Genomic DNA, 20,724 nt, shown 5'->3' on the forward strand with positions numbered 1-20,724 from the left:
AGCAGTACCTATTTATCTACTTGCACTTTGACGTGCTTTTGAACTGCTAGGTTGGCCGGAGCTGGGCAGAGCAACGGGAGCTCACCCTGTCGTGGGGATTCGAACCGCCGACCTTCTGATCAGCAAGCCCTAGGCTCTGTGGTTTAACCCACAGTGCCTCTGCACTTATTCAGAGGCTTCCTTCAAGTCCATAAAGGTGCATATCTTAATGCCTGAAACATGTGTAGGAGTAAACAAAAACCCTTTATTAAAAAAGACATTCGGAAATTTGCTTGCTCACCAATAAGGATGGGAATATTAAATTAAGGCAAAGGTCATCTGATTCTGTGGACACTCATTGAGGCTAGGGCCACAGGGAGGCAAGGCAAGCTGCACCCGAGCCAGGCCTTTAGGGTGGCGGTGGCGCCTCCTTCTTCTCGTGGCTGGCATAGAACAATGCATGCTGTTAGAAACCCCCTGCGCGGTGTGTGTGTGTGTGTGTGTCAGATTTCCTGAACAGTATGGGATAATGGGTGGGGTGACTGACAGGAGAGGAGAAAATCGCTGCAGTTCAGAGGAGGCAGCATTAGTCTGTCCAAGCACTGATGCACTTTTGGCTCAGAGTTCAGCTACTTTTCCCCTTTCCTTTTGTTTGTTTTGCACAATACACAAGGCAGGTCCAGCTATCTGAACACAATGCATTCTGGAGAAATCATTCGCTTGGCAGGCTTTCCCATAATGATATGACAATTTCCATTATTTCCTATGGGAAAATTTAAAATGCATCATTTATCCAATCAGCAGTTTCTGTAGCAAGATTTGGATACTAATTCATTGTGTTCTGATAAGCGAATTTTCACAGAAAGCATGTTCTGATAGCAGGACCTGAGTGGATAAACCAGGGGTCTGCAACCTTTAAGACAAAAAGAGCCACTTGGACCGAAGAAAAAAAAAACTGGGAGCCGCAAAACCATTGCGACATTTAAAACAGTGGGGAGTGTCGAGGCACACAATGCGCCTCCTCCCCTCACTAGTATCCGCCCCGGAGCCGCAGCAAAGGTGTAAAAGAGCCACATGCGGCTCCGGAGCCGCGGGTTGCTGACCCCTGGGATAAACCAATATTTTGATTCTTAAGTCAGTTGCATGGCATGGGGTGTATTAGGTCTTACGCTCTTTCAATATGTGTGCTTTCTGTCTTTTGGCTATGCCCGTCCATATCCATACATGACCTGTGTCCACCGCCATCACACATTTGGTGTCAGGGCCCTGCACATGTATACAAGTAGATGTGTGAGGCTCTTCTATGCAAATAGGAACACTGATTGGATAAGTTCCCCATTTCTTTGGAAGAGCAAAGTCCAGGTAGGCCATATTTACACCAGTGCCAAAAGTGTGTCTGACAAGGGTATGCCCAGCATAACTTCTGCACTGGGTGTGACACAGCTAACTCTGCAATCCTTATTTCATGACAGGGACTCTGGATTGTTGCCTTCAGCATCATACAATTCTGTGTAGCGACTACAAAATTCGGTTCCTGGTTAATAACATTTTTCTGTCACTAGGTGAAATCAGACAGGTCACACTTTCTCAACTGCCCTTTTGCAGAATGGCCATAATACCCCCTCCTTCATAGGGTTCTTCTGTGGATCCCCCTTTATTGCCCACCCCCAAATATGAATACACTGTACCCTGCTGACTGAGAATATGACTTCATGCATCTGATGAAAACTTATGTCAAAATAAATTGACTTTGCTAGTAATGCAGTCAGGCAAATTCCTCTGAGTATGAAGAATCTTGTGAGGGAAAGTTATAACTGTTTTATAAATTGTGAGCTTTTTTAAAAGAAAGAAAGAAAAGAAAACAGTTCCTTTAATTTTTTTAATCCGGTATTTCCGTTTGTTTGTTTTTCAAATAATTAATTTTTTTAAAAAAATCCTGTGTGTTATCTTATTTTTATGATATTGTAAGCCACCTTGAATTGGTATTTTGACCAGACAAGTAGGATATCTTCTACTACAACATACTATAAACTAACATTATTTTAAGGTAAAGCGTGTATGTTTGGGTTGCAGTTTAATTCTGCAGCTTTTGAAAGGTGCCTAGCTTCTCTGTAATTATCAGAAGTACTGTAATTCAGAGTGTGCTGAAGCCCCAAAGGATTTACAGATATAACTTTCAAAATTATTGACATTATGAATAAAATAAAGGGGGAAAGTCAAAGTTGCATGTCCTTACACAGCCTTTGAATGTGAGGTTATGTAATCTCAGATTAGATGCTCAGGCTAGAATAAGCGCATAGATACTGTTCAGTATAATTCCCACTGTCTCTTTTTACAATGATCCATAATGTTGTTCTTTATTCTGTTGCTTCTGATGCTGCCTCAAGCCATCAGCAAGAACGCGAAGGGATGCCACAGAGGAGAAAGAGATAGTTCTCAGTTTGATTATTATAAGCCTGGTGACCATGTCATTGGTGGACTTTTATCATTGCATGCTCTTGTTAATATACATGAGAACTTCACAGTTATACCCATAAATTTCAAGAACAGGGTGTTTCAGTAAGTCTGTTATTTTATTTGAATGTAGGGCAAATTCCAAGTTTGATACCTTAATATCAGGGCAAAGTAACTTGGTGGTGAGAACAATTTATTAGCTATACTCAGTACCATAGCAATAACTTTCATGGCAACTGTAGCATATGCCAGTGTGGAGTCATATGAAGTGAATGGTGCCTATTAGACTACTTTACATGTTCACCAGAACTTCCAGAGGGGTATTCATTGCATCATCAAACACAGACTCCTATAGTATTTGAAAAACTGATACTTCCTTTGGCTAGGATAAATGCCTTTAGATGTATGTGGCATTATACTTAATTGGCAGGGGTGCATAGGCAAAGAGGAAGAAAATAAACAATGAGAATAAATGGCATCAAAATGAAATCCAGCTCCAAGACAGTGGTGAAGTTAGAATTAAGTGCAGGATAGGACACCATACTGTATCAATATTGCCTAAATAACACATCTGTAAAGGATGTGGCCCCCGGAAGATGAAATTTCCTGAAAATCTGGAAATTGAATGAACATGGAAATCTCCTATAGTAGAATATGTTAATTGGAAACCAAACGCCTTGTTGAGAAGGAGGTGTCAGCAACAAAGCCAGTTGCATGTGCAATTTGAAATAATGGTTCAGATTTACTTGTTGCAGTTCAACTCCTCCATTATTCTGTTCACAGTGCACTGTGTATGCAATGCATCTCTCTCTCTCTCTCTCTCTCTCTCTCTCTCTCTCTCTGTGTGTGTGTGTGTGCGCGTGTGTGTGTATTTCAAACATCATATTTAAACAGCAAAGCCATGTTTCTATGGATGCCCCTTAACCGAACAATTCTCTTTCTTTGGAAGTTATGTAAAGCCTTTAACTGGCCATTTCATGTATGTGTGACTACCAGGCAACATAAGAGAAAAATCTTTCTATTCTGGCTCCCCAGATATCAGCCAATAGTGAGTTATTCAGATGAACTCTAAAATTTTATTTTTATGCTTTTGCTTTCTGTTTTCTTGTGGGTTTGAATCAGGTTTCCTATGAGAGTCTTGAGAATGCAAATGAAACAGCTAAAAGATGTACCAAAAAAATCTAAGTCAATGACTTTCATTTTAGGCCAATGTTGAAGAACTTCCAGCATGCCTTCGCCATCAATTTTGCTGTCAATGAGATCAACAATAATCTGAAACTCTTGCCAAATATTACCATTGGGTTCCACATCTATGATAATTTCTTAGATGAAAAAATGAACTATGATATCATCCTCACCCGGCCATCATCTCGAAAAGAAAGATTTCCTAATTTCAGGTGTGGAAGGCAATATAAAATGTCAGCAGTTGTTGGTGGGCTATCCTCTGATGTTCATATGCAGATAGCTGCTATTTTAGGCCTCTATAAGATGCCACAGGTAAGGATATGCAGAACCATGTTCTTCACCAATTCATTATGGAAGAAACAACTTGTTGAATCTGTCGAGCATTTGATTGGAAGAGCCCACATCAGGGAGATAAGCACACTAAATGGTGTCTTCCAGATGAAGTACCTTTGCACACTTTTTCAGAGTCTTGCTGTTTTTAGGACAGGACTGACTACTTGACTTCTTATATGATAGATATCTCTTGCAATAGATCAACAGATGCTTCACAGAAAGAGACATGAAGGTGTGATTTCACTTCCTCTCTCTTTCCTTCTCCCTCTCAAATATGTTTGCACAAGAATACCAAATAAAAGAGGGGGACCCCAAAAGAAAGAAAGAAATAATAATAATAATAATAATAATAATAATAATAATAATAATAATAATAATAATAATAATTTTGATGGAAATAACTCTGTGTGCATAAGGGATCAAGACACTGGGCATATTGGTAGAAACTATGGAGTACATATGCATAGAAACTGGAAATTGGAAGGTTTAGAAGGACTATTATGACTATTGATTAATATATAATACTGATTGTTTGCTAATTTATTTATTTTAATTTTAAAATGCTTTTATTTTCTTGTTATACAAAATTATATACACATAAATCATAAAACATGGCCTGACAAACAAACAAAATGGTCATTAGGGTGGTAAATTACTAAATGTACTTTACAGTACATAATAATGAGATGATTAAAGTAAACCACTAAATGAGTTCTTCAGCAAATTTTTTACATGGGATTTGTATTGATGTGCCAGAAAGCCCAAACATGTTCTGTCTGGTATACAAATGGAATATGGAATTGGAAATTAACAAATAAATAATGGTGCTAACACAAAAGACAAAATAATAATAATGCAACAGGGTTAGGCCCTGGGCCCCTTTTCAAACCACCAGGTTTCCTCCCACCCTCCATCCCCCCCCCCAACTTGCAGACTATAGGTGCCGACTCCTTGGGGTCCTGGGTGCCCAAGGATTCCACAAAATTCCCCACGAAGGGGCTGGGCACTTACAAATTTAGGTGCCAGGCCCATGCATTTTTGGCACCAATGGTTGCAGGGCCAAGTTTGCATTCCTGCTGCAAAGAGATGGCTGATGGTCAATGTGGATCTTGGGCCAAATAAATGTTAGTAACTCTGGTATGGAGTACATGACCTGCATTTCTCAATTTTATTTTATCTCTCTGCATACTGGATAACATTGTTTGCCCCCCTCTCACAACTGCTGGAAGAAATTACCAGCTAAGCAGTGATGGGGAGAGACTGAACAGAAAAGTGGTTAGCAGTGCCTTCTTAGTTATTTATTTTATTAGGATTCTTCTATTTTCCTCTGACTGGGCCCAGGGAAGACTTCAGAATTCTTTGAAGGTAGAGTCCAGTTCACCTGTGCCTACTTTTATGTGACAAAATTAAACTGCAACCAGGTTTTAAAGTCTTTTTCGCACCTTATGTTCTTTCTCAACAGCTCAGTTATAGCTCAGTTGACCCAGCGCTAAGGGATACAACTCGGTTCCCTTTTTTCTACCAAATGGTCCCCACTGAAGCTTCTCAGTATGAAGGAATAGTGCATTTGATCAGATATTTCAGATGGACATGGGTTGGACTCATTGTTTCCTATGACAATTTTACACCTGAGGTCTTGGGAAGTTTGAAATCACTATTTAGTAGGAATGGCATTTGTGTTGCTTTTACAAAAATAGCGCCTGGTCTTTTCATTGAGAGGGTGAATAAAACTACAAACCAGATGTTTTATGAAAATGATACCCTGACAGCTCTTAGTATGACTAAAGCCAATGTAATTATTGCATATGGGAAAACTTCTCTTATGCAACCTTTACAGTTCATATTGACTATACATGAACCATTCAAGAAGAGGCCATTAGAGTACGTCTGGGTCATTTCAGCCCACTTCGATTTGACCTCACCTTTTCTTCATACAAACTGGAATTTCAAATTATTCCATGGTTCTTTGTCCATGGTAATGCATGGAAATGAGGTGCCAGGATTCCGGAACTTTCTCCAGACCTTTAATCCTTACCAGCACCAGAATGATGCTTTTATCCAGGTAGTCTGGAATTCTATGTTTCAGTGTTCCATCACAAATTCTGTTATGAGGGAAATAAATATCAAAAACTGTACTGGGGAGGAAATGCTAGGAAGTCTTCCAGAGACAATGTTTGAGTTGGATATGTCTGGTGAGAGCTACACTATCTATAATGGAATCTATGCCTTGGCACATGCTTTACATGATATTTACTCCTCCAGAAAGCCATTGGTGAGACGAACAGCAAGATTGGACCTTCAGACAGTAGAACCTTGGGAGGTAATGTTTTATATTTAGTGGCACTACTTTAACTGTGAGTTATTTTTTAGCTATTTGAGAATCTGATTGTGTCAAAACAGTGGAATTTTAATAATAGTATTATGGAAACACTGATAAACCCTTTACTGGTCAAAGTGGCTTTGTAAGAAACCTGGCATATATTTCATTGAAGCTTCCTTTCAGTGAAAAATGATTTTAAGCAGAGCATATATTTCTACATGAAAATATATTATTTGCAGATCTCTAACTAAATATTAAAAAGTGAAAAACAATTTTGTGGAAACATCGTTTTACTTTATCCTGCAACATTGTGAGGAAGATTGAACACTCAACATAAATTATTAGTTAAGATTGGTTACAATTAGCCAGTATGGACAGTTGGCTATAATTTGCTTTAGGTTGAATGGAACCCTGAAAGAAAGTACTGATAGAAGCACAGATTATTATTAAGTGGTTCAGAGATTCCCTATAAGAATTTGATTGGATTTATACTCAACACTATCATCCATGATCTGCCAATGTAAAATAATCTCTGCTTGTGTTTATCTTGTTATAAGTTATTACTGAATATTTCTACCTTCACATTCCATTGAATACTAATCAGGCTTTGTCATAGTTCTATGGTCCTCTAAGACTGAATGCTGACCCTTTACATCAGCCTTTGCCAAACATTTGCCCTTCAAATGTTGTTGGAGTACTTTGTCATATGAAAATCACTGGTGCCATGGAAATCTTGGTGCATGTGATCAATTCAAGAAGATGTGCAGCATCTTATTCAGTTATCTATGAAATGAAGCAAGCAAGCAAGCAAACAAACAAACAAACTGACATTTGATTAATATGATGTGGTCCTCCTTTATCAAATATTTGTATCTGATTAGTGGCAGCTAATTTTAGTCACCCATTTTACACATAAGAGTCAAAGGCTGGGAGGTTGGGAAAAGAAAAAAAGTTCCCAGGTGAGAGCTAGGAGGATCTGTCCCCTTTTGTGAGAAACAAGGGTTAAGATCTACCTCTAAAACAGGTCTTTGTATTTCCCCCCCTCTTCTTTCTCTTTTTTGTTTCCCCTTTTAATTGTTTTTATTTAGATTAGCTTTGTTTTTATTGTGCTGTATGTTGGAACTTTTTGCTCTTTTTAAAATACTTTCTCCCTAGCATATTATTTTTCTTTCTTTCACTGCAAAGTGGTGAGTACCTGTAGCATTGAAAAAGAGAGTAATGTTAGAAATCTAGGAAGGCACCCCAGTAATTAAGTAATTAGGGCCTTCCAATGCTAATACATACACATAGCATGGATTTCTTCCAGGGACACAAAAATGCCAACGTAAGTCAGAGGTTTTCAACATATTTAGGTCCATGGCTCCCTTGAGTATCTACATTCTTTCTGTGGCATGCCTGTGGGGCTCAGGATCCCAGTTATGTCACCCCTTGCCTGCAGAGCAGGCAGCCCCTCACCCCTTTTCAAACACCCTCCCTTGGAATGTGTTCCCTCAACCTCCTCTTCTCTCCCCTCTCCTTAGGAGTCCTCTGGGCAGCCACCGCTGCCTTCCCCCACCCCAAAGAGAGGTGCCTCCTCACAGTGTCCCACAAGGGCCTGGGAAGCACCCCCCTGGCCAGCCCCTGAGGCGCCATTCACCTTGGGAGCTTGTAGCCAGGGCTGCTGCAACAAACAGTTGTGAAAGCCTTTCAGAGTCAGAGGTACAAGACGGCATCAGAGGAGAGAGGAAAGAGGGATGGAAGCCATGGTTGCCCATGACATGCCTGACCATCATTCAAGGCAGCCCAGGGTGCCATGGCACACTGGTTGAAAACCACTGACATAAGGATAGCATTGTATCAAACTGTTGCACCAGAAACATGCTTGTAAAACATTGCTCTCTTTTGTAAATCCTGAGGTTTTGTCTCTCTATCTAGCTCCATTCGCATTTGAGGAAAGTCCATTTCAACAACAGTTCTGGGGAGGAGATATTTTTAAATGAAAACATGGAATTGTCAATGGGATATGACATTGTTAACATGGTTACTTTCCCAAATAACACTTTCAGGAAAGTGAAAGTTGGTAGGATAAATTCCCAGGTTTCCTCAGACCAGCCAGTTAACATTGAGGAACATACTATTACATGGCCCAACAAATTCAACCAGGTTGGTACTACACATTTAATTACCTTCAGTCTTGCTTCTTCTTTTCCAATCTATGCTAAGTAGCTATGACTGTATGTTAAAAGTTGCTTACATGTTTTTTGTCCAAGAGACCTTTGTGAGCATAATTCAGTGGCTTCTGGGTCTTTCATTTTTGTTTTGTTAAAATCTATTGTACTAATAAGGGAAATAAGGAATTGTTTAATTCTGGAGAATTCTAATAAATTGCCCGCATAGCTGGAGTTTCTCCAATGGTGACATATTGGAAATAAGTTATTGTAAAAATATGGGCCATTGAAGGTTGAAACTGAACTCAGGGAAGGATAAAAAATGAGGAGAATTACAGTAATAATGTAAAATGATCTCAAACTTAGAAATTCTCAAAAATGCTTCTCAAAGAAATGTAATATAGACTTATATAAAATATTTTAAAGATGATATGTAAGTGATAGTGGTATTTTTTTTTGAAAAGAAATAGTTTGAATGCTTTTAATGGCATGGCATGGCAAGCTTTTAATGCATGGGTAGGTAAACTAAGGTCCGGGGGCCTGATCCAGCCCAATCACCTTCTAAATCTGGCCCACAAACGGTCTGAGAATTAGCGTGTTTTCACAGTAGAATGTGTCCTTTTATTTAAAATGCAACTCTGGGTTATTTGTGGGGCATAGGAATTCGTTCATATTTTTTTCCAAAATATAGTCTGGCCCACCATAAGGTCTGAGGGACAGTGGACCACCCCCCTGCTGAAAATTTGCTGACCCCTGTTTTAATGGCACCAAACCCTCAAACATTTACCCCAATCCAAACAACATGTTAGCAATGCCAGTGCCCAGAAGCAGATATCTTCTTTTATTTTTATTTGTTTTTTAAATCCAAAATCTCCAAGTAGGAGATTTGTAAAAACATTGTAAAAACTATTAATAATATCACTGAATTTTTTCACACTTACAAGCATCACTGAAATTAAAATACAACAAAAACCAGTCAAAATCAATAACTTCAGATGAATTAAATTAAACTGTGTTACCTTGCATTTATGATTAGACATTGCCTCCTTCTATGTGCACTGAAAGATGCCATCCTGGATACCACAAAAAAGTCCGTGATGGAGAACCACCTTGTTGCCATGACTGTTTCCAGTGTCCAGAAGGGACCATTTCAAACCAGACAGGTATGGGATTTTCCATTATATGTCATCTATTGTTTGGGACTTTCTTTATATAATTCAAATGTATGCTGGGAGCACATCTCATTATCATGGCCTTTTAGATATATATTTTCAAGACCTACCATATTCCTTTGACTGTAATTTTTTTAAGTGTTTTTAATCCTTATTTAAAATTGCTGTAGTCTGTCCTAGGAGCTTATGGTGATGTAAAAGTAAATATTATAACAACAGCAGCAACTGTGCACACTGCTCCCCCACAATCCCCAATGTGGGATCCTGATCCCGGGGCTGAGATTGGGCTGACCTGAACTTAATCTATCCAGAGAGGACATGCTCCTACCTGAATCTGACCCTGAATCAAATGGGGGGGGGTGTCAATATTTGTTAAGCATTTCTATAACCCAAGGGTTCAATCATGTGAGGTACAGGACAATCCTTTGAACCTGTATTCCCTGCAAGGTTTTTACAAAGGAATTGATTGAATACTGACTCTTCTACTACGTACATACCTGGCCACTAGGCCTCCTTATCTCCCTTTCCCAAGATGTTATTGCCACAGCAACCACCTTGGCCTACCAAATACTGCAATACAGCCTTCACAGCTGGGCCTAGGCTGAGCTTGGGCTATGCTGGCTGTGGCTCCCTGCTCACTTTTCCCCAGCCAGGACTCAGCTCCACCTGCATTACTGACTTCATTTGCAGCCAAGCTTTGGATGATGGAAGGACTGAGCAGTTGCTGTGGTAATGCAACCTTGGATGGACTGTGAGGAGGACTGGAAGGGTGGTATTAGGGGATGGAGAGTTGGGAGTCAATCCTGCAAAATGTGCCTTTGCTTAACTACTCCTTGTGGAAGGAGATGCCTGCAGCTCAACACACTGCCACCTCACAGCAACAGAGTGCTCCAGGTAGTACAACTCACTTGGGGCAAACCAGGGTTCTATCAATCCAACTCAGCCCAAGCCAAAATTGGCACTATTTGTTTTGGAATGTGGGCTTTTCCAAACCCAGTGCACATCATCAACAAATGCAAAAACAATAACCACTACAATAGCAACAGAAGTTTATTTCCTCCCAAAGTCTGCAGGGCTTGGGGCAATTGATATGGCAGAAGGAACTTCAACAAAGCTACCAGGTCCTGCAGAGCTTTTGCTTGTTAAGTTGAACAAAATCCTTGTTCCACAAAGAGTATCCAACTATCACCAGTCTTTTTTTTTTATAAAAAAAAAGTTTGCCTAGTTTGCAGATGAAGCCAGAAACAAAATAGGAACTAAGCCATAGGGACTATGTGATGCCTCTGGAAGTTATACAAACCTGTTACACTGAAAGTCTGATTGCTTCCTACAGATGCACGTAAGTGTGAAAAATGTCCGGAACATGAATATCCCAACAAAAATAAGAACAAATGTATTCCGAAAGCCACAAACTTCCTGGTCTACAATGAATTTTTAGGCATCAGTTTGACTTCTGCTGCACTTTCTCTCGCTCTTATTGCAGCCCTGGTACTTGGAATATTTATTAAACACCAGAATACCCCCATTGTCAAAGCCAACAACCGGGACCTTACCTACCTTCTGCTAATCTCCCTTTTGCTCTGCTTCCTTTGCTCCTTGCTGTTCATTGGACGACCCAGCAAGGTGACCTGCCTTCTTCGACAAGCAGCGTTTGGAAACATCTTTTCTCTTGCACTTTCCTGTGTCCTGGCTAAGACCATCATTGTGGTGGTGGCATTCATGGCAACAAGGCCTGGAAGCAAGATGAGGAAATGGGTGGGCAAGAGGCTCTCAAACTACATTATCTTTCTTTGCTCTCTCATTCAAATTGGTATCTGTGCCATTTGGCTAGGTACCTCTCCACCTTTCCCTGATCTTGATATGACTACACAGCCTAAGGAGATTGTTGTAAAATGTAATGAGGGCGCCGGTGCCATGTTTTACACAGTCCTGGGCTACATAGGCTTTCAGGCCAGTGTCAGCTTCACAGTGGCCTTCCTAGCCAGGAAACTGCCTGACAGTTTCAATGAAGCCAAGTTTATCACCTTCAGCATGTTGGTCTTCTGCAGTGTCTGGATATCTTTCATTCCAGCCTATCTGAGTACCAAAGGCAAATACATGGTGGCTGTGGAGATCTTTTCTATTCTGGCCTCAGGTGCTGGGTTGCTGGGATGCATATTTGTCCCTAAAATGTACATCATTATTTTGAAGCCAGAAATGAACACTAGGGACCAATTCTTTAAGAAAAAAGAATTTCACTAAACCACAGAGAAGATTATTTTGAAGAGATACCAGCAATGAGCAACAAGTCAGCAAGACATAGCCCAGAAGTGGACTATATATTGTATGTGCTAAGTTGCATAATGTCCAGGACATCCTATGTTCCTATCTGAGAATAATAAACTGTGAAAGCACCAACATGTATTTCATTTCGTTTTCAGTGCCATACTTCCTGACTATCTGCTTATTGGCTAAATAAACTAAATATTTATCTCATTAAATGGAATCTATGACTGGATCCAATAGGGAATATTTGGTACTGAGGAGGGAGACATTCAATGTTCAAATACTATCTCCACTCACATCTATGATATTTTTTATTAGCCTAAAACTACATTGCAGAGATGGAGAAGATATGGAAGGTGACAATAAAATAGTTGCATCTTCCTTGGTCATATACCTCATGAGAAATGTACCTGTGAAGGCAGGCCCCTTTAATTCCAGGAACAGGGACTGCTTTTGCTTAAAACTGAAGCAGATAGAGTGGTATTCAGAGTGGATCCCTATAGTTAATAGACAAGAATAACATGTTCATTAATTTCCGTGGGTTTACTCCGAGTACACCACCATTAATTTAATAAATTCATTTATTATGAACTATTTTCCTTTCTGAGGAAAATCAAAGGTGTCTAACAATATTATAGTATTAGAGCAGATTAATAACCAACATAAATAAACATTTCAATACAGAATTGCAGGATGAGGCTGCAATCTTAACCCCATTTAGGATTTTTGTAGTAAAAAAAGGAGGAAGGAGTAAAAGAGGTTGAAGGTGATAATGAGGGTTGAAGAAGAAGAAGAAGAAGAAGAAGAAGAAGAAGAAGAAGAAGAAGAAGAAGAAGAAGGGCTAAGATACATGGGAACAGGGTTGTAGATTAAATCAGGGGTACAAAAAGGGCTGCAGAATTTGAGGGGATGTCGGCTTCATAATGGGATGCAAGGGGGAAAGTATGCTTAGTAGTTGCAATGTGTGGGAGGAGGAAAGTGCAAGGTGGTTTACATGGACGTGGCATGTGGCAGGTCGTGGAAAATGAGAGGTGAAAATACAAGTGCAAAACTGAGTTACAGAATAGAATGGAGAAGCTGGGGCAATATTTTTACTTGGGCAGAGATTTCAGCAAGTAGAATGTTTTGGTGGAGGGTTCTGGCAAGTGAACTAAAGCAGGCAGAGTCCCCTTAGATAACGAATAATGGCCAAACAGAATCCTCAAAGCAGATTTAATTGGAACAATCTATTAATTGTAGTTCTCTCTTTTAAATAACTAAATAAAACAAACCACTGATTTTGCAGCAATATAATTAGCAGGAAAACTAGGCCAACTAATGAAATACACAAAGGACTTGGCCTCAAGAGTTGAAAAGTGGTAGATAAAATGCCCTGTTTGCAGCGCTGATACTTCTGTTAAAGAGCAATATTCATAGGTGAGATATTGTTTATTTTGAATTATAGTTTCCTAGCATCTTTAGAATCATTTGAAAAATGCAAATAATTCCATTTCCATATTTTTTCTCATTTATGCCCCCCTCCTTTTCTTCCAAGTCTACTGCATGGACAAAAGATATCAAAGAAAAAACAATGGAAAATAGCACCTCAGTGAATGCCTTTATTTTACTGGGTTTTTCTAATGTTTCAGATTTCAAACTCCTTTTCTTCGTAGTGTTCCTGTGCATCTACCTTGTCACTGTATTTGGCAATGTCCTCATCATTGTCATCATTAGTGTTGATGCTGCCCTCCACACTCCCATGTACTTCTTCCTCAGGAACTTGTCTTTCCTGGAGATCTGCTATACTTCAGTCACAATCCCCAAGTTGCTTGAGAACATTGTCGCTCTTGACAAAACCAAGAGCGTTTCAGTGTTCAATTTCAAATTCATTTGCGGCTGAAGCAAATATCAATCTCTGTTCTGGGGAGGAAATGCTGGAGCATCTTCCAAATACTATATTTGAAATGAGTATGTCTGGTGAGAGCTATGCTATCTATAATGCCATCTATGCTATGGCACATTCTTTACATGTCGTGTACTCTTCTAGAAGGGTGTTGATGGGAGAAGCACTCAGATTGGACCTTTGGAGAATGGAACAATGGGAGGTAATGTTAGATGAGATAACCTCAAGTTATTTGCAAAGGTGTGCTGGATCTTGTCTTTGCATTTTACAGATGGGCTAAAAAATTAGACACTCAATTGTGTACTCATGTTATGTTGTGTAGGCTGCCCTGTACACCTTATGAAGCCTTCCATGTATTTTACCGATGCTCTTTTTAGTATACATAACTATTACACAATTGAGAGAATCGTGGAACTCAGTAGGACATACTGTGGTACCTCAGGTTATATATGCTTCAGGTTACATACACTTCAGGTTACAGAACTAATACAGAAATAGTGCTTCAAGTTAAGAACTTTGCTACAGGATGAGAACAGAAATCGTGCTCCGGCAGCACAGCGGCAGCAAGAGGCCCCATTAGCTAAAGTGGTGCTTCAGGTTAAGAACAGTTTCAGGTTAAGAAAGGACCTCCGGAACGAATTAAGTACTTAACCCGAGGTACCACTGTACTTTCATTGGTCATCTCTTTTTATTATTCTGCTCCTTCTCCCTCTTCCCTCCTTGTGTTTTGCAAAGCTCTGTGTCTCCATTTTCATTTTATTTCCTTTCTCTATTTTCATTTTATTTCCTGGAAGCAAGAGTCAATGGTGTCGAACACTAGTGAGGAAGAATACTAGGTTTCACCTGGAAAATGCTAGTAGAGTAGATTTATTCAACACCCAAGGAAAAATGTTGAACTCATTCTAGGGTGTGTGTGTGTTTTAATTAATTGATTTATGAATACACAATTAAAAAGCAGCATTGAAAAATTGTGTCATCTTTGCAATTTAGGGAAGAACACAACTCATTAATAGTTAGACCATTCCTCCCTGCCATCAAACATGCATTTCGACATGATAACTTAATTATTGTAAGCACTGAAATTTATGCATCGCCTTGCCAGGAACATGCTTGCGAACATTTTCTCTATTTGGTAAATTCTGAAGCTCTGCATTTTCATCTAGCTTCACACTTTTTTGAGAAAAACCCGTTTTAACAACAGTGCTGGAGATGAAATATATTTCAATGAAAACTTGGAATCATCCATTGGATATGATATTCTTAACATGGTTACTTTCCCCAACAATTCTTTCACCAAAGTAAAAGTTGGAACAGTAGTTTCTTCCTCAGATCAAAAAGTTTACATGAAGGAACGTGACATTATATGGCCCAACAAATTCAACCTGGTAGGTAGTCCAGTGTGTAATACCTTCAGATTTGCATTTTCTTTTCCAATCATCTATCTTTGAAACTTGTCATTTTGTTTTAAAGATTGCTGCACATTTTGTGTACATGTTCCTTTGAGGGGGAAATTGTTGTATGATCTACCCAGGATCTGGAAGGTTTTCTATGAGTTTTTGGAGATTTTCCTATCATAAATTTTGGCAATTTGTTTAAACCTTTGGTCAACTTCTGAAATTAGGAAAGCTGATGCAATCATATTTAGCATCCTAAGTGGTTCCCTGATATTTTGAGGTCTGTGTAATCATGTAACAGGAAGGGTTAGAGCACTTTTGTTGGAAAACCTGTGAAGTGTACAGCTAAACAGAGGCTGCAACCCACTTCAGGGTACAATGTCTGCTGATGGTGGAAAAAATATATAGAAGCCTTTCCCACAGCCATTGCTTCACCATTTAATATATTGGGTTGTCTGGAATAACTAAAAATGTCCCCTGGTTTTCTGATAAAGTAGTAGAAGCTAGCCAACGTAATGAATAGAAGAAGTATTTAATAGCTACTGTACTTTTCACTCTATAAGACGCACCAGACGATAAGACGCACCTAGTTGGGGGGGGGGGAGGAAACAAGAAAAAAAAAATCTGAACCCCAGAAGCCGGAACAGCAAGAGGGATCTGGCTTCTGGGATAGCCTCTTGCTGTTCTGGCTTCGGGGACAGACTATGAAGCCTCCGCAGGGCAGCGGGGTTAAGTCTGCCCTGCGGAGGCTTTGCGCAGCCATCCCCAAGCTAGAACAGAGAGATGGAGCACTGCACAGCGCTCCGTCTCCCTGTACTGGCTTTGGGCTTAGTCGTGCAGCCTGCATTCGCTCCATAAGACGCACACACATTTTCCCTTACTTTTTAGAAGGGAAAGAAGAGTGTGTCCTACAGAGCGAATAATATGGTATATTAATTAGGGAAGGTGTGATTACATTCCATCTGAAAAATGTGACAGCACTGACTTCAGAATGTATGTGGCAACTTTCAGATGAGTGTCAGCTTACCTTAAAAGATGTGGCATGTGAGTTCCCCACCCCTTTTTAACAAGAAGAAAAGCTAAAGTGTTGACTAACTCTCCCTCTGTTGCCCTTTGGAATTTGAGATATTTGAACACAGTGTTTATCATTACCAGTCTTATTTAGTTACCTATTTGGACATTTGGACGGCCTGCATGAATCAATACTTTTGAATTTGGATTGATGGAGTATTCCACCCATTGGTGATGTCAATGACAATGTTATTATCATTTTTTTATTTTTCTTATATAGAAAGAAAGAAATTATAGAGAGAATACAAAATGTTAATTCTGTTATAACAGGCACTGGAAACCTCAGATCGGAGGGCTGAATGTGATTCCTGGGGCCTTATTGCAGTTGTTGTCCACCCTCCTACAAAAAATATTGACATGCTTTAATACATTACAACATTCATTCACACCTAGCATTTTCTGCTACGTTGGAATTGGTATATTTTGCACAAGTCTGTGTTCTATTTTATCATTCACTAATGCAGAAATATACTGTATATATTTACACATTTCTTTACATAACACACAATAGACATGTACGTCTCAGCCATCAACTGGTATTTATAGATCAATGACTTTCCCTGCATGTTCCCCTCTGAAGTTAATGAATTTAAAGCACCCTTTTAGTCTCTTGCAGCAAAACCAACAAAGAGTCTTGAGATACATTAAAGGCAAAGTGAATTATGTGAATAGGAAATTTTATATCTATACAGTGGTACCTTGGGTTACATATGCTTCAGGTTACATACGCTTCAGGTTACAGACTCTGCTAACCCAGAAATATTACCTCGGGTTAAGAACTTTGCTTCAGGATGAGAACAGAAATCATGCAGCGGCGGCGCAGCCGCAACAGGAGGCCCCATTAGCTAAAGTGGTGCTTCAGGTTAAGAACAGTTTCAAGTTAAGAATGGACCTCCAGAACGAATTAAGTTCTTAACCCGAGGTACCACTGTATATGCCAGGGCTTTTATGGGGTGGGTGGACAAACAAAGTTTAAACCATTGAATCAAAATCCAATTATATTGATTTAAACTGCATTCCCTTGTATTTTTTTGTTAGACAGTACCACATTCTTTATGCAATGAAAGATGCCATCTTGGATATCACAGAAAAGTCCGTGAAGGAGAACAATCTTGCTGCTATGATTGTTTCAAATGTGCAGACGGGACAATTTCAAACCAAGTGGGTACGTGATTCAAAAATCTCTACATTCTAATTTCTGAAAGAAACTGCATCTAGTATTCTTTTCAAATAGTCATGCCATTCTCCATTATTTCATCTTCTCATTTAATACTCAAGGTGCTATCTGTAACCCACAGGAAAACCAGATAGTGCCCCAGAGTTAGATCTGAAAGCATATCAGGCCAACATATTGCTGAAGCACAGCAAAACTGGGTTTGGTTTGCAGCTGGATTGGTGAACAGCTGCACTTAGGGTTTCATGATGTGATGAATGTGTGTTATGAATTCCAGAAAACAAATGCATGGATTTTATTTTACTGGTACAAGGTTAGTTAAAATAAACATTTAATTGAGTGGCAGGAACAAGGTTTGGAATTTAAGGGACTACAAATTATTTTGCGCATTTTCATCCTATAGGAAATTGCCATTGGGGAAAAAAATAATTACCCTGCACTTCAAAACAGTTTAGTGTCAGATTGACAGTAAAGTATACAACTGGATAATGTAGGATATTACCTGTTCAAGGGTAGGATTGCCATATGTCCAGGATTTCCTGGACATGTCTTCTTTTTGGGCACCAGCACACCCATGTAGGTGTATTTTATCATTTTACCCAAAATGTCTGGGTTTATTTATCTCTTTACCTATTTATCTATTTACCTATTTATCGATTAAAATAAATGTGCCCGCTGCCAGCGCTGTCAAGAAAGGAGAATCAGGCGCAGGTGTGAAACTTGGAGAGGGAGGGCAGGGGCACCAGGAAAGCGCACGGGAGTGGGCAGGGCTCGGGGGGCGGTGGCATAGTATTGCATACACGCTTGGAGTGCGCTCAGCCCCCCAGGTCACCTTGTGGGTTATGTCCCTTGCAGGCAGGTCACTGATTGCCCGCTCACCCCACCACTGCTGATCACTCACTCACGAATCCCGCTGCCGCCAATTGCCCCCTGCCCACCCATTCACCCAACCTTCTGCCTCGCATCCCGGCAGACCTACAAATGTGTCTGGGTTTTTGCTTTCTTTTTTTTAAATATGGCAACCCTATTCAAGGATGATACTTCTACAACAGCTCTGTGCTGGTTTTGACCGATTAGGGATGGCTCTCTATATGTTGTTGGACTGCAGTAACTATATGGTAAATGGTCAGGAATGGTTGAAGCTGTAATTCAATTAAGAAAAGCTGGAAGGCAACAGGCTCCCCCTACCTGCATTAATTCCACCATCCTTGTAAAGTGTTTTACTCATCTGAAAGCACTCTGTTTTGGTTTGGGTTGCTTTCAGATCAAGGAGTCATCAAAAAATAGAAAGCATGCAATCACATGGAGCAGGTTGGCCATATTACATAAGACATTTAAAAGAGGTATGTACCTGTTATTCAGACGGTATATTTATTTCTTACAGATGCAGATAAGTGTGAAAAATGTCCAGAAGATGAACATCCAAACAACAATAAAAACAGATGTATCTCTAAAGTCATAACTTGTCTAGTCTATGATGACATTTTAGGAATCAATTTGGCTTCTGTGGCAGTCTCTTTTGCGCTGTTCACAGTCCTGGTGCTTGGAACCTTCATCAAACACCAGAATACCCCCATTGTCAAAGCCAACAATCGGGACCTTACCTACCTTCTGCTAATCTCCCTTTTGCTCTGCTTCCTTTGCTCTTTGCTGTTCATCGGACGACCCAGCAAGGTGACCTGCCTTCTTCGACAAGCAGCATTTGGAAACATATTCTCTCTTGCACTTTCCTGTGTTCTGGCTAAGACCATCATTGTGGTTGTGGCATTCATGGCAACAAGGCCCGGAAGCAAGATGAGGAAATGGGTGGGGAAAAGACTATCCAACTATTTTATCCTTTTTGGCTCTCTTGTTCAAGTTGGCATCTGTTCTGTCTGGCTATTCACTTCTCCTCCATTCCCAGACCTTGATATGATCACACAGCCTGAGGAGATTGTGTTGCAATGTAATGAAGGCTCAGATCCCATGTTTTACACGGCCCTAGGCTACATGGGCTTTCAGGCCAGTGTCAGCTTCACAGTGGCCTTCCTAGCCAGGAAACTGCCTGACAGTTTCAATGAAGCCAAGTTTATCACCTTCAGCATGTTGGTCTTCTGCAGTGTCTGGATATCTTTCATTCCAGCCTATCTGAGTACCAAAGGCAAATACATGGTGGCTGTGGAGATCTTCTCCATTCTGGCCTCGAGTGCCGGGTTGCTGGGATGCATATTTGTCCCTAAAATGTACATCATTATTTTGAAGCCAGAAATGAACACTAGGGACCAATTCTTTAAGAAAAAAGAATTTCATTAGGCTTGCCATATCTTGAAGAGCAAAAAAGGAGAACAGCCTGAGCCACTGCTATCCTGAGCCAGGGAAAGAGGTGTGCGGATGCACAGGGCTGTTGCTCCACCTGTGCACCTCTTTCCCCAGCTCAGGCTGGCAGTGGTTGCAGCATGCAGAACAGCTCCAAGCCCAAGCTCCAAGTCCAAGCCCAAGCTGCCCAAGCCTCCCGAGCCCCAACCCCCCTGACATTTCCTTTAAAATGTAAAAATCCACCTGGAAGGGCATGTTGGACATGTCCACGTTTTCTGGACACATTGCAACCCTAATTTTATTGAACCATAGAGAGAATTATTTTGCAGTGATTCCAGTTGCTTCCAGCAATGAGCAGCAAGCCAGCAAGACATAGCCCAGAAATGGACTATATAATGCTTTTGCTGAGCCTTATAACCTTCTATGTGCTTATCTGAGAATAATTAGCTGTTCAGAATAAAAACTGTGTGAGCAGCAAAATGTTTTTCATTTCATTTTCAGTGCCATACTTCCTGACTATCTGCTTAATTGACAATTTATATCTCATTAAATGGAATGTATGATTGGAAGCAATGGGGATTATTTGGTACTGCGGAGGGGAGATAATCAATGTTAAGATACGATCTCCACCCACATCTATGATATTGTTGGATCTCATTTTATATCAGCCTAAAACCATACTGTAGAGATGGAGAAGATGCAGGAGATGACAATAAATGGTTACATCTTCCTTGGTCATCTACCTTATGAGAAAAGTGCCTGTGAAGGCAGGCCCCTTTAATTTCAGGAATAGGGACTGCTTTTGCGGAAAACTTTAGCAGATAGGGTGGCATTCAATACTAGTTCTAATCAGAGTGGACCCCTTTAGTTAATAGACAAGACTAACATATTAATTCATTTCTGTGGGTTTACTCTGAGTACACTACCATTAATTTTTGTTGTTGTTTAGTCGTTTAGTCGTGTCCGACTCTTCGTGACCCCATGGACCAGAGTACTCCAGGCACTCCTGTCTTCTACTGCCTCCTGCAGTTTGGTCAGGCTCATGTTTGTAGC

General features: G+C 40.1%; 1 protein-coding gene across 1 annotated transcript in view; it reads left to right on the top strand.

Moving 5' to 3' along the window:
* Positions 1 to 3,642: 3,642 nt before the first annotated feature.
* LOC308571684 (vomeronasal type-2 receptor 26-like) overlaps positions 3,643 to 20,724 on the top strand; it is a gene marked incomplete at both ends in the record, with an annotated part of 363,060 nt that continues 345,978 nt past the window's right edge. Inside the window, 4 exons of the mRNA XM_081167327.1 lie at positions 3,643 to 3,930; positions 5,414 to 6,271; positions 8,186 to 8,330; positions 9,484 to 9,581. Coding sequence (XP_081023453.1) covers positions 3,643 to 3,930; positions 5,414 to 6,271; positions 8,186 to 8,330; positions 9,484 to 9,581 — 1,389 coding nt within the window. The remainder of the gene's footprint in view (positions 3,931 to 5,413; positions 6,272 to 8,185; positions 8,331 to 9,483; positions 9,582 to 20,724) is intronic.

Source organism: Podarcis bocagei, assembly GCF_964188305.1.
Source record: "Podarcis bocagei genome assembly, chromosome: 13".
Taxonomy (NCBI): Eukaryota; Metazoa; Chordata; class Lepidosauria; order Squamata; family Lacertidae; genus Podarcis; species Podarcis bocagei.